Source organism: Diorhabda carinulata, chromosome 4 (assembly GCF_026250575.1).
Source record: "Diorhabda carinulata isolate Delta chromosome 4, icDioCari1.1, whole genome shotgun sequence".
NCBI lineage: Eukaryota > Metazoa > Arthropoda > Insecta > Coleoptera > Chrysomelidae > Diorhabda > Diorhabda carinulata.
Genome location: NC_079463.1, coordinates 1961646 through 1976935, shown reverse-complemented (window position 1 = coordinate 1976935; position 15290 = coordinate 1961646). Strand labels below are relative to the sequence as shown.

Below are 15290 nucleotides of genomic sequence, written 5' to 3'. Positions count from 1 at the left end.
TCATAAACAGATAGTCAAGTTTATGAATCGGCATTTATTAACGGGGAATTAAAGAAATTGTACTGACTTGCAATTGTACAATCAACTTGTAAAGGAAAGTGAAATGAATTCTGCCTAGTTGAAATTTGAAACTTCCATCTATAAAAGATTCATCGATGTTTGGAGAAATGTCATTATTGTATCCAAGTTTCGAAGAGTTTCTCACATATTTTATATCAAATACTTTATCTTCGTCGGTATATAAAACCTAAAAGTAATTGAAATTTGAGACTTTAACAATAATAAACAGATATAAATACATTTATATATTCAATAACTTGATAAAGTTGACAAAAAATAAATTCTCACAAGCTTAAAATTGCCGTTTTACTAATTGCAGAGCAAGTATATAATGATGAAAAAAACTATTTCCTGACTCCATTAACTTGCCTACAGATGGAACGGTTTTTGTCATTATTTTGATTATTCTTTTGTTTTGGGTGTTAAGTGATGGATGAAGGAGCAGTCTCATACAGACCAATGTTTACAAATTCACTAAAAACCTTCACTATTGATGGCTGCCAAACAAATACTAAACAACGTGGCGTCTTCAAACTTGAAAAATTTATACATACCTTCGAATACAAAGTGATGTCTGATAAATGTTCCACTGTGATATTACTGAGGAACGATCTAAATACGAAACGTTCATTGGCGCGGAATAAAAAGTCCAATTCCAATCCGGAAAGTTGAATATTAACAATATCAAAGTCAGAATCGCAAACGGTAACGTTAAGATCCGCCAATCTTGCCGAATGAGAGAATTTTATAGATCCTGGCGGTACTGGAATATCCGTTTTTGAGTGTAAAATCGTTTTGATTTTTTTCAACAATGATCCCAAAACTTGTTTCAAGAACGGCGATGTTTGTGATCGTATCCTAGAAATAAACAGTTTTTGGCCCAGTAGATGAATAGAATATAGTCTGGGAGATAATTATATGGTTTTCTTACTTATTGCTGATATATTTTGAATATTGGAACGCGGTACGAACAGCTTCTTGATGAAGAAGAATATTTATAGATCCCAAATTGGCCACCAATGATGTTTCCACTCCATGAAAGTGCGTCCAAAAGTCTGGACACCTCGCACTCACCTAAAATTTGGGATTTTTCGTAACTAACTTCACATAGTTCATCATTAATACTAATAACACCCTCACCTTCCTATACAAAATTGTGGTAACGTCCTGATTGCAAGAAATAGGACTAAATAGTAGTTCCAGATATTGTCCGCTAGGTGTCGTATGTAATTTATCTGTTAGAATAATCGAATTCAAAGTTATTTGATAAGCGGGTCCGTAAGTCATCAAAGCCACGTCCATTGTTAAATATCCCAAGCGCAACATCAAATATTGTCTATCTGTACTGTCGCTAGATCTTGAAAACGTTACTGAAAACTATGACAATCTTAAATATTGGCAACACTGTTTAATAAAGCCTACCTCGTTTATAACGAAGCCGTACAAAATTTTTATATTATTATTTGGTGATATGTTATCTTCAAGACCAGGTAAATCCACACACCTCGCCCAAGCTTCGTTCATATCGCTTTGATAACTTCTTGATCTGTTGTTGCTGAAATTTTCATCAAATTTATATGGTAAAAATGCTCAAAGAGCCAGTGGAACTTGGTCTTTGTCATGGGACTCGAAGAGGGCTATTAGGTGGGGCCGGTGCCCATTTTGACGGGCTTAATCTGAGAAGGGAAGAAAGTGGGCAAAGGCTACCAAGGGCTTAACGATCCTGAATCCTACCTCGACCTCCAAACATTGCTTCTAACCTAGAAGTTGAGGAAAAGCCTCCATGGGGCCTGCAGGGTCGCTGCAGCTGACCGTGAGTCGAACAGGACAGCATAATTGATCCACCGAAGTTTCTTTCTCTTCGGCTGGTTAGGAATCATGTCATAATAAGACAAAAGGTTTAATTCAAAAGGCCTGATCGATATTTTTCAGTTAAATGATTGCAGAGATTTTTTTGTTGGAAATTTTGTGCCATAATTTGAGGCTCTTGAAAATCTCAAGGATTCAACTTAGTATGAAAGGTAAATTGCCTTAAATAATTACAATTTATGATAATTTTGTTAAGAATGTTTCTTTATAGCGAACGGTTTCCTTGAAAATCTCTTAAACCATAAATTTTATCGAATCCATTGAAAATATCATTTTTGCTATCTTTAGGTTGTACAGGTTGTCCCTGTAAAAGTTACGGATTATTAACCGTTGGACACGAGCCGCGCCGACCTTCAGATAGTTTGTTGTAACGTGGAAACTCGAAAAAGTGATGAATTTATAGGAAAATAAGGTTCAATAACCGCGTAGCGAATGAAAAATTTAAAAAATCAAAAAATTGGTGAATGCGAAGTGTCTATAATTGCGCCGTTTTATAAAAAAGACAATAAGGCGTTGAAACTTACTCTTTTTGGATTTTTTCTTTACGAGAAGCTTCCACTTTATACCTCTTATACCTCACATAGCTGTTCGGGATTTGTATGCTTCCTTGGATCCTTTTTAAATAAGGATTACTATGAATGTTTTTTATTTTATCGTTGGCGTGATGTTTCGGTTCGACTTCTTCTCGCGTAACGTTTATTGTGATGTTATCAATGTTGAAGAATTTCAGCAACAGCAAAACTTTCCTTTCGGAAATATTTATTTTGAAATTTGGAATTGTAACATTGAATTTGTAACTAGAAAAAAAGGAAAATTTTGAGGTTATGCGACGTAGGACAATGAATGTTTAAAAATGATGAAAATAATCGATCGGGAAAGGTTGAACAGGATCCTTTCCTCGGTAATACATCTCCAAATGTAACCAGAGATGTTTTACTACAAAATTCACTAAGATATACCGGGCGATCCGATATACTTGACCACTAAAGGAATAAAATATACAACGAAAACCCAGTTTTTTTACTTTTTATTTGTCTAATTTTTCTATTCCGTACACTTAGAATTCCACGTTGTTTTTTCAACAAAACAAGACAAAATCTCGATATTTTTCCACGGTTATTGTCTTGTACCAACAAAACAATGTTCAGTCATCATTCCTAAAGTCTTCTGGATTGAATGCTTCGTGTTTTTTCCTTTTTTTTCCATTGATTCTCGGCCAGATTCTATTTGATCAATATCCGGATGTTTTTTCTCGGTTTTTCTAACCTCAATCAGTTTCTACTTCATAGTTTCCAGGTACCTAGAGGATCTTAGAATTCCACGTTGTTTTTTCAACAAAACAGGACAAAATCTCGATATTTTTCCACGGTTATTGTCTTGTACCAACAAAACAATGTTCAGTCATCATTCCTAAAGTCTTCTGGATTGAATGCTTCGTGTTTTTTCCTTTTTTTTTCCATTGATTCTCGGCCAGATTCTATTTGATCAATATCCGGATGTTTCTTCTCGGTTTTTCTAACCTCAATCAGTTTCTACTTCATAGTTTCCAGGTACCTAGAGGATCTTAGAATTCCACGTTGTTTTTTCAACAAAACAGGACAAAATCTCGATATTTTTCCACGGTTATTGTCTTGTACCAACAAAACAATGTTCAGTCATCATTCCTAAAGTCTTCTGGATTGAATGCTTCGTGTTTTTTCCTTTTTTTTCCATTGATTCTCGGCCAGATTCTATTTGATCAATATCCGGATGTTTCTTCTCGGTTTTTCTAACTTCCATCAGTTTCTACTTCATAGTTTCCAGGTACCTAGAGGATCTTAGAATTCCACGTTGTTTTTTCAACAAAACAAGACAAAATCTCGATATTTTTCCACGGTTATTGTCTTGTACCAACAAAACAATGTTCAGTCATCATTCCTAAAGTCTTCTGGATTGAATGCTTCGTGTTTTTTCCTTTTTTTTCCATTGATTCTCGGCCAGATTCTATTTGATCAATATCCGGATGTTTTTTCTCGGTTTTTCTAACCTCAATCAGTTTCTACTTCATAGTTTCCAGGTACCTAGAGGATCTTAGAATTCCACGTTGTTTTTTCAACAAAACAGGACAAAATCTCGATATTTTTCCACGGTTATTGTCTTGTACCAACAAAACAATGTTCAGTCATCATTCCTAAAGTCTTCTGGATTGAATGCTTCGTGTTTTTTCCTTTTTTTTCCATTGATTCTCGGCCAGATTCTATTTGATCAATATCCGGATGTTTCTTCTCGGTTTTTCTAACCTCAATCAGTTTCTACTTCATAGTTTCCAGGTACCTAGAGGATTTCTTCAGTTATACCTAGTTTTCAGACTGTACAACTTACCAGAGTCTTTGAAGTGCTGGAAGTCTTCTTTGGTGAAGGTCTTCAGAAGCTCTGCCGTTTTTTAGTTTAACGCTTCCATCGACTCAAATCGGGTCCCTTTCAAAGCAAATATTCTTCTAACCTCTCAAGGAAATCCGAGCAGACCCGTTAACTTAACAGCTTTTGGTCAGGAATCAGATTTTTTGGCACCAACCTCGCGCAGACTTTTGTCATGTGTAATTCCTTGTGTAAATTTTTTTTTGAACAGTTTCTTTAACGGCAATCATCCGGATGTTCATTCGAAGATCTGCACGCACAATTTGGTTGATTTTGGTTTGATTTGGTCACTGTTTCCGAAGTTGAAACAATTACAGTGCGACCTGGGTGTTGGTCATCTTCAGTGCTCCCTCGGCCCCCACTGAAGCGTTTACACCAATCAAAAACACGCGCACGAGATAGAGAATTGTCCCCATAAGTCTCTTGAAACAATTTATAGCACTCAGTCGGAGTTTTTTTCTCAATTTAGCGAGACATTTGGTTTTCGACACGGAAAAAAAACACGTTCGTTTCAAACCGCTACTGCACAAATACTATAATAGTGACGAAAACGTGTTTTTGGGACGTGCATAGACAAGATATTTAGATACCCAACGCACTACTCGTTTTTTACCCCACCCGTCTAGGGCGCCCTCTAGGCGCGCAGTCTCGTTATTTAATAGCCAGACCTCGTATACTCATATAAAAAAAACTGTTTTCGTTGTTGGCGTGAATATGGAGAAATCGGAAATGTACGTGTAAATATAATTAAAAGAAATCGAAGAAAAGTTACCGAAATATTATCTTGAAAGTTTTGTTTTGAAAATTGCCATTTGAACACGGATGAAACTGAAAATTCGGTATGCTGAAGACTTAAAATGTGTTTATGTGAAGAATAAGATAAATTTTTATACAGTGAGGCATTAAAAAGTTGGTTTTCCATCACCTACCTGGGTATTGTTCTGATCTGAGCTACGGAAACAGCGCATATAGCCGAATATGAAGTTTGTGGTATAACGTGCAAATCACTACATTTCTCTTTTTTCGCATCCTTCCAATTATCATTATTATCACAGAATAAAATCTGAAAATCGGTGAAATTTACGAACAGTTTGGTGTACAATTGTTCTTCGAGTTCCATTTTCGTCGAATTTTCAGCTACGTAACTTTCCTGACATAATTCCGTTTTCATAACGAATTTTCCTAAATCTACGATTAATAAATACTCCGCTCTGGAAATGTAAAACGTTATTAACGCGAAACTTCTCGAAAACGACGCCCACTCACTTCAAATACGATTTAACTTCGGGTAAAATCACGTGGGGAATCTTAATGTTTAAATCAAACTCCCAACCTTGCAACAATTTATTTTTACCTAATTCTTTTATTAAATCAGGTTTGTTTATCGCAAAATCGAATAACCTTATCGGAGGGTTGTTTTCAGTCGTGAAAAATAACTCAATTTCTTCAATGGAGGGCTGAAAATAAACAAAAGTTTTACTCCCTAATCCAAATTTCGAGGTGCGAGTTTTTCGCTATCGGCTCTCGCCGGAAATAGAAGGGGAACTCTCCGAGAGCTCCCCCCTTTTGTTGAGAGTTACATAGACATGAAATTTTGAAGGATTTTGCGAAATTTAATTCGTTTTTCTCGGCCGCTTATTGAGATATCGGCTTCGTTTTTGCACTAAAACATTCTCCGTGCAAATATCTAAAAACCAATTTCTGCGATTTTCGAAATTCGATTTGGAAAGGGTTCAAAGAGTTGGACAAAAATTTTTATTACGGAACCATATATTTAGCAATTCTTCATGACGAAATTAGATATCAAAGCGATTCTTTTTTACAAATGGGTCCCGTGTGAATATCTAAAAACTAATTTCTCCGTTTTTGGAAATTCTGGGACGATCTTCACCTGTTGAAGTACATGTGAGAATTTGTTGAAGCGTCAAATTTAATGTTGTATATATTATTGAAAGGTTCAACCAGGGAGAAAGTGGAAAAGTGTTGGAATATCTAAAATCTGTTACATAAAAGTCTAAAATCAACAGGTAGGATTAATTTTAAAACAATTTTAGCATTTTTCTTTGTACAGCTTAAACATTTGTGTTCGATCTAAATATGAATTTTTTTGTTTTGAGCAGTATAAACACGTCATCGATTTGACGTGTGACTTTTGACATATTTGACAAATTTAAATCAATTTTATGTCAGATTGACAAGAATAATCATTGATGTGGCCGCTAAATCAACATCTAACCAATATTTTAATACAAAATATAATAAGACTAATTGTTAATTATTCGTAATTACTGTTTTTTGCGTTACATAATAAAGATTTTGCAAAAAAACAATTTATTATTTATTAGTTCGAATTATCGAATCTGCCCAATACCTTGTAGTTGCAATTAACTTATATCTTTCAAGAATCGAAATTTTGCCGTACGAATCTTCATCAAATAAAACTTGTTTCGGCTCTGGTACATTTATAACGTTTTTTTGCTAATATTTAGATTATTCTGTATCGAGTTTTGTTTTAGCAGTTAAAGGTAAAGGTAAGAAGATAAAAAAAGTACAAGGAAGAAAAAATCCACACTTTTCTTCGGTATTTCCTGCAGAATAGGTTGTAGCTTATGCTAAATGGCTTCCTACGATGATATGGCCGTTTAAAAATAACAAAAAACGGTTGGATTCACCCCATGAGGGCTATTTGAGACCTATCTCTCACTATAGAGTTTTCAATATATTTTTTCCAAATATTAAATGAATTGGGAAGTGAAACTACCTCGTTAACACTTTGATCTATTGTACACCCCGGAATATTTACCCCTCTAGCATCCCTTTTCCTCATTTAGAAGCTATTAAGCGTAGTAGTCGTAGTCTTTATCTTTGGACAGCCGCTCTTTCACGGAGTCGTCTTTTTTTTGGTTCTTCTTCTTCTTTTCAAATGTTAGTGGATTGAGCAGTGGTCAGTAACTTTCCTTAGCTCAGCTTTGTTAAAAAAAAGATCTTTTTTGGATCAGTTGTTAACATAGTAAAGAAATCTCTTCCGTTGGGTCTAAATTTTTCTCGTTTCCTCACTTTTCTATGGAAAGAATGTTTCTTCGTCAGGTGATCTTGGTCGGAGTCATATATTTCGGTTATTCATTTCGATAATCCATAATTTAGAAGACATGGCATTCGTAATCATATCTATCGACGATTTAACAACAAGAACAACCATTTTTTTGCCAAAAATCTATTTTATTCATCATCATAATCTCCTCCAAAAGAATACAATCATTTCAACGCTTCTCTAGCTTCTAGATTTCGTGCTTGTAGAAGGATTTGTCTTCTGCATCAAAATAGGCTTCAATTTCAGCAATTGCTTCTTCATTTGAGCTGAATTCCTTACCGGCGAGCTTTTTTTGAGATCAGTGGAAAGCCAGTAGTCACTGGAGATCAAATCTGGACTATACGGTGAATGAAGAAGCAGTTCGAAGAGTAATTCGTTAAATTTAACCAGTTTTGCCATCGATTTGTGAATCGGTGCATTGTCTTGTTGAAGTAAACACCCCAATTGGACAATCAGACCGTTCACCTATACGAAATTAATCAAAAAATAAACAAAAAGGTTCTTTTCGATAGAGTATAACACTTTTAAAACCAATGCTGAAGTTGTACAGTAGTTTTTTTTGTTTTTGTTTTGAAAATAACAAAATAGCTTCACTTTAATGACTGTCACTTTTTCCTGTCTAATCGAAATGTCACAAAATTTGACACGTAGTCTTTTGAAAGTTGGTACTTCATAAACGTCATACGGATTTGACAACGTCAACGTCATCTGCGTGTCAATCATATGACTTATTGACAGTTGTAATGCGTTCCTTTAGAAGGTCTTCAAGTCATCGGTTTTTATGTCGGTTTAAAAAATTAAATCGACTTGTAATTGTTAGATATTAATAAATTTGATGACCAAGAGACTTCACAGCGTTACCAAAGCTAAAGTTCGTTAAAAACTTGAAGAGTACGATGATCTAATTTTTAAAATTTTTCATTCCACAAGTTTTAGTTATAAAAAATGTCTTTACATGCCGATAGCCTATTCTATCTCCCTAACCTCACTTCTCGGTTGCCAACTACCATTTGATGAACTGGATTGATTTGACAACGTCAACGTCAACGACTTATTGACAGTTGTAATGCGTTCCTTTAGATCGCTTAGATGGCCTTGAAATCGTCGGTTTAAAACGACTTGTAATGTTTAGATATTAATAATTTTAATTAGTAGCAATATTACTTTGTTTTAATGCGAAACAAAAAACTTACTTTGTCATATATGCATTCAACGGAATCCATAACGATGTTGAATTTGTATTTAGAAATCGAATTTTTCGGCATTTTGCTCAATTCCATTTTGAGAAAATACGCTGGACTATCGCTCAAATGTTCAGAGGATATAATCGGCATTAGATGATCTTCGTTGCTACAACCCTCTATTATTATAGCCTCTATTTTCAAAGATACTCTAAAAGTATCTTCTATAAACTTTGGTATAAATACAATGACCGTTTGTGTGACAGTTAAAACTGCAATTTCTCTACAATTCTTCGTTAAAGTGATACTTATGATACCCAATCGAAAATTATAAGTATGATCTGAAACATATTTGTATTTAGATACTTCCTATATATAAAGGAAAACCAAGTGACAGATATAAGATATACAATCAAGTAATGAGACCAATTTTTTTGTAAAAAAAAAAAGTTGAAGAAGCTCTAAAGTTCGTTCCACACGAGAGCTTTGACTAAACAGCGACCACGGAACCTCCTACTACCCTCATAGTGAAAGAAGAAGAAAGTGGTCTACCCAGAGCTTCACGATCCTGGATCCTAAGGTTGCCTCGACCTCCAAACATTGCTTCTAACCTAGAAATTCTATTATCTAATCGAAATGTCACAAAATTTGACACATAATCTTTTGAAACGTCATATGGATTTGACAACGTCAACGTCATCTGTGTGTCAATCACGCGACTTATTGACAGTTGTAATGCGTTCCTTTAGATCGTCGTTTTAAAAGTTTAAAATGACTTGTAATGTTTAGATTTTAATAACATTTATTTTTTGTCGTTTATGAGAAGCTCTATCTGTGAAAAATAACATTTGAAAAGAGCAAAATCAACGTAGAATGTCAATCGCAACGGTACTACTATTTGGAATAGATAGAAAGTCATCCTACGCGACTCCTTGGCAATATTTAGTTGGTTTTTACAACGCGACTCCCCGAAAAAAGAACCAGAGTCTGTAACCAAATGGTCCAAGACCTGGAAAGCACGTTCAAGATGAAAACGTTGCTTATCTGCTTCTTACAGCCGCGAGTTGGTTCATAAGAAGTTCGTTCCTCCTAGTGAATCTAGAATTCTATCAAGAAGTACTTCAAAGGTTTCGAAAAAGGTTCAACAGACTTTTAATTTTTTATTGTATATTAGAGAATCATTATATCATTTCACAGTATCAGTCTCATTACTTTTTCTATTGCGTGTATGTAGATTTTGCTCTAAAGCAAGTTCACCAAATATCTTACCTATTCGTTCTTTGTCTTTATCTTCAAAACACCCAATTTCTTCACATAATAAAATTCTTTCCGGCGAAGGCAGCATCGACCAAAAGCTTTTTTCACTTTGGCTTCTTTCTTGAACCTTCAAAAATTGATTAGATAATCATTTCCACACCTTCATCATCGATGTTTTTAAAAGAATCAACGAAATTCGCAACATAAGTATTTCAAAGCTCGGAAATATATTAGTGTTAGTACACTTTGACTAGCTGTCGAAGACTTCGCGTATGAAAATCCTTGCCGAATCGATGTATTGGAGTCTATAACTCAATTCGTGCGGTTTTTTTTTTCAAAATTTGAACGTTTATTTGAGAAAACCACGTACAATACTATTATTCAAAGTATCGCCCATCTGAAGCTATAACCTTTTCCCATCTTTCCGGCAATTCGGGGATTCTATCCCAAAAGAACTGCGCCGGCTCGGCAGCCAACAATGAATCAAGTCAATATTTCGATATCTTGTTCTGATGTGAACCGTATTGCAGTAAAAGTTCTCTACATCGATCAGAACAAATGGCAGTCAGAAGGGGCAAAGTCTGGGCTATAAAGTGGATGAGGTAAAACTCCCCATCAACTGTTTTCCAAATAGTTCTTAACCGGAATAGCAACGTGTGGCCGAACGTTGCCATGATGGAAAATTATTGCATATTCCGGCTACTGCTTTCTTCAAACGGATTAATTGTGTTCGGTAACGCTTCCCATTGATGGTTTCACTCGGATTCAGCAGCTCGTAATCCTTCTGATCCCACCATTATCTCCTCGCCATGGATATTCCGCTTTGCCGTTGAATTGGCTGGTTGGCCGGATTCGACATATGATTTTTTGCGCTTGGGGTTGTCGTAATGGATCCATTTTTCATCACCAGTAACAATCCGATGCAAAAATGACTGTTTGGTCATGCAAAACCGCCTTTCGGCTTGAGTTCATGTGGAACCAAATTTGAATATATCCAGCTGCTTTTAAACGTTTTGAAATGACTTTTTGAGTGACGCCCAAAGATTCCGCGAGCTCTTCTTGTGTTTGGTAATAATCTTCATTGAGTAATGCTTCCAGTTCTTCATCTTCAACATTTTTTGGATACCCAGGACGTTCCAAATCAAAATCGCCACTTTTTAATCGTGCAAACCACTTTTGGCACGTTCGCTCGGCTAGAGCATGTTGACCATAAACTTCCACCAAAATACGATGACTTTCGACAGCATTTTTCTTTATATTAATCACTTTCAGTTCACTAGAACTATCACTTACCGTTAGCCTTGCTTGTTGTCTCGCCAAAACAACATTTACGATCGACAAATTATCCTCATACTTCTGCAAATCCATCTTCAATTCTGTATCGTTCGGATTCAATAAAATTTTCTTGTACGTTTCCATATACTGCTTATAATTCCTCCTCACCCTTTTTATTCGACTCCAAGTGTACGGTTTAACTCTCTGTTCCAACACGGCGTAACTCGCGTACCTCCACCAATCTTTTTGATTGTCTCGAATACTTTCGGACGGTCGGAAAGCGAGAAATTGCCAACTGATTAACATTCTTTCCATGGAATCTGCAGCGTTCAAGATGGAATCGTATTGTTCTTTGGTTAGTTCTATATTACAATCTTGTGCGACTATGTCCGTGTACAATTTAGAAACGTGGCCGGTTTGTGTTTTGTTAATGACCATTTTTATCTTGGCCGACATGGGATTCACAACTAAAACATACGAAGATGTATCGGTATCTAGTTAGCCTAGACCAGTTCCGCGCTTAAACAAAATATTGCGTTGCTATAGCAACGAACAATAAATTATTAGAAGTGTTTAGTGTAAAGTTCCCCAAATGTTTGAATGTTGACCAAAAGCGTTCGATCTGTGCTCGATTTGAAGACGATGTAGACTTCCTAAACCGAATTTTTACTATGGATGAGACTTGGGTACATTTCTACGATCTAGAAACAAAGCAACAATCGATGGAATGGCGATACTCTGGTTCTCCAAGACCTAAGAAGTTTCGTGTCCAAAAATCAGCTGGAAAAGTTCTTGTTTCAGTTTTTTGGGATTGCCATGTAGTAATTAAGAGAAAAGCCTTTAACTAATGCGTCCTCCTTATGGCGCGGAGACCCTAACTAGAAGATCAATACTTAAATTGCAAATTACACAGCGTAAAATGGGAAATTGGAGACCGAGAACAGACAGACGAAATCCAGGAAGACCCCATCTACGAGACGATATTAAAAGCTCAGAGCAGAGAAAACTGGAAGCATTTGGAGGAGGCCTATGTCCAGACTGAATGATGAACCACGACATATCTTTATCTAGAACTAACTTGTAGTCAGTAACGTGCAGAAAGTTGTTGTACCTGGGGATGATCCAGGTGTTTTGGGTACGAATCTAAATGACAAATTAGTCAGTACAATCAAATTATTCCTGACAACAAAGCGATTCCAAAAGTTTTATAAGAATATGTAGTTACCGAAATTGAATTCTTCTTCGTTTAATGAGTAGCTCTGTAAGCTGGCCGACATGGAGTTTCTCCATTGATAATATTTCGAAGGCAAGTCCCATTTCTGTAATTTCGCGTTTGTATTCCAATACAATGAAAATGCTTCTAGTTTCACAACGTAATAACTTGTCTCAGCAGTTTTGTCATATTTACATGGCCTCCATTTACTGAAAAAAAACAATAATTACCGATTTAGCCCTTCGTACGATGGTATATTGATGGACTTTTTTGAGAACAGCGTCGCCAGAAGTCGCTGGAAGTCAAATCTGGTATATACGGTTAATGAAGAAGCAATTCGAAGTGTAATTCGTTAAATTTAATCAGTTTTTCAGCAGACTTGGCTTTCGTAATCACATCTATCGACACTTCAACGTCAATAAGTCGTGTGACTAACTAAAAACAACAATTTTTTCGCCAAAAATCTACTTTATTCTTCAGTATAATCTCCTCCAATAGAATGCAAACATTTCAACGCTTCTATAGCTTCTCGATGACATTTTCGTAGAAGGATTTGTCTTCTTCGTCAAAATAGGCTTCAATTTCAGCAATTGCTTCTTCATTTGAGCTGAATTCCTTACCGGCGAGCTTTTTTTGAGATCAGTGGATAGCCAGTAGTCACTGGAGATCAAATCTGGTATATACGCTGAATGAAGAAGCAATTCGAAGAGTAATTCGTTAAATTTAACCATTTTCGCCATCGACTTGTGCATTGTCTTGTTGAAGTAAACACCCCAATTGGACAATCAGACCGTTCACCTATACGAAATTAATCAAAAAATAAACAAAAAGGTTCTTTTCGATAGAGTATAACACTTTTAAAACCAATGCTGAAGTTGTACAGTAGTTTTTTTTGTTTTTGTTTTGAAAATAACAAAATAGCTTCACTTTTATGGCCGTCACTTTTTCCTGTCTAATCGAAATGTCACAAAATTTGACACGTAGTCTTTTGAAAGTTGGTACTTCATAAACGTCATACGGATTTGACAACGTCAACGTCATCTGCGTGTCAATCACGCGACTTATTGACAGTTGTAATGCGTTCCTTTAGAAGGTCTTCAAGTCATCGGCTTTTATGTCGGTTTAAAAGATTAAATCGACTTGTAAATGTTAGATATTAATAAATTTGATGCCCAAGAGACTCCACAGCGTTGTCAAAGCTAAAGTTCGTTAAAAACTTGAAGAGTACGATGATCTAATTTTTAAAATTTTTCATCCCACAAGTTTTAGTTATAAAAAATGTCTTTACATGTCGATAGCCTATTCTATCTCCCTAACCTCACTTCTCGGTTGCCAACTACCATTTGATAAACTTTTTATCGCAGTTTTTAGCCGCCCCAAACGCTGGTTATCATTCAAGTTCACGCTCGTAATTAATTGACAACCCTCGTATACAAATAAGATATTTTACGTAATTAAGGTCGTTTCACCTGTTAACCGGTTGATTACTTTTACCTGTTGGTAGATTCTGCAGTGATTGATCCAATGCACAGTCCCATAGCTACAGTAGACCTCGAAAGATAATTATCTTCGTATCTTATATGCACGTTGGTAATATTTAACTGAAAATAATTTAGGATGTTCGTTATTAGATGTTCCGAAAAAGAAGAAGGTCCTCCTAAAATTTCATGATTATCCAAATCGGCCAAGGCTTTTCTCTTGGCAGCTCTGGAAAGCCTTTTGTTTTTATCTTCGTCGAATGGTTCGTCTGTTACAACAGGTCCCGCAATGACGTGTACATCTTCTATGTTGATTATTATAGGTTGATTCCACAATGTTGTCCACGGTATTTGCAACCATACTTTACCGATTGTACCGGCACGTACCTCAATCGGTAACCTCAATTCGTACTAAAACAATACTAAATTATAACGCACATTGTAGTAATATTCCTAATACTTACTAAAGCTTCGGGTTTCAATTTTAAATCGGTGAGTTGTACTAGACCAGAGAAAATTCCGACGTTCAAATTTTCTGTATCTAGATCAACAACGTATTTACCAAGTATTTGATTCAACAATCTGGCAACGGCGCCTTCCAACATCTGAAATATGGATAAAACAATGTGTGTATATGTATTTCGTAACTTGGTTCGTGCCTTGAAGGCAGGACGTTGAGCTGGTTATACCGAAAATGGATTCTGGGCCTTTTGGCGGATGTTCTGATCCCAATCAGGTGTACCTCAACAATCCGGAAACGGTAGCCATCGCACAATAGGTCTTATAAGTCTAGAGCATACCGTTTCAACTGTTACATTCGCCGAACTGGGTTGAAAACTAGACGGGCGCTGGTTTGGCTTAAGAAATTGTTAAGACAAAGCAAATATCAAGCCAGCGCTGGCTGCTAGTGGTTCGGACAGCGATTGCCTCGCGTGAACACGGCTTTACAGCGAATACTTCGGCTCGGAAGACGGTGGCATGTTACTTAAGCCAATGAAGAATAGTGTAGATCTTTTGGACACGATTAACTCAATGTTTCAGTACATTAGAGTGTGGTCAAAACAGAAAAACCGATTTAATACACACGTCATGGTTGAATATTGAAAAATCTATTGATTTTCAACTGTTCCAGTTTGTATGGCAGCTCGCTCGGTCCCTGTTGTATAGACGAGGCCATTCATTCGCCGAACTGGGTTGAAAACTAGACCGGCGCTGGTTTGGCTTGAGAAATTGTTAACACAAAGCAAATACCAAGCCAGCGCTGGCTGCTAGTGGTTCGGACAGCGATTGCCTCGCGTGAACACGGCTTTACAGCGAATACTTCGGCTCGGAAGACGGTGGCATGTTACTTAAGCCAAGGAAGAATAGTGCAGATCTTTTGGACACGATTAACTCAATGTTTCAGTACATTAGAGTGTAGTCAAAACAGAAAAACCGATTTAATACACACGACATGGTTGAATATGGAA

The 15290-nt window shown here is 36.2% G+C and overlaps 1 protein-coding gene across 1 annotated transcript in view; it reads right to left on the bottom strand.

Moving 5' to 3' along the window:
• The window catches only part of LOC130892293 (intermembrane lipid transfer protein VPS13A-like), a 52607-nt gene that overhangs the window by 35980 nt on the left and 1337 nt on the right, over positions 1-15290 (bottom strand). Inside the window, exons 2-15 of the mRNA XM_057797647.1 lie at positions 14286-14426; positions 13838-14232; positions 12356-12552; positions 11149-11597; positions 9868-9982; positions 8611-8939; positions 5593-5783; positions 5256-5537; positions 2454-2726; positions 1483-1615; positions 1201-1437; positions 992-1134; positions 615-918; positions 68-247 (exon numbers count right to left, since the gene is read on the bottom strand). Coding sequence (XP_057653630.1) covers positions 68-247; positions 615-918; positions 992-1134; positions 1201-1437; positions 1483-1615; positions 2454-2726; positions 5256-5537; positions 5593-5783; positions 8611-8939; positions 9868-9982; positions 11149-11597; positions 12356-12552; positions 13838-14232; positions 14286-14426 — 3369 coding nt within the window. The remainder of the gene's footprint in view (positions 1-67; positions 248-614; positions 919-991; positions 1135-1200; positions 1438-1482; positions 1616-2453; positions 2727-5255; positions 5538-5592; positions 5784-8610; positions 8940-9867; positions 9983-11148; positions 11598-12355; positions 12553-13837; positions 14233-14285; positions 14427-15290) is intronic.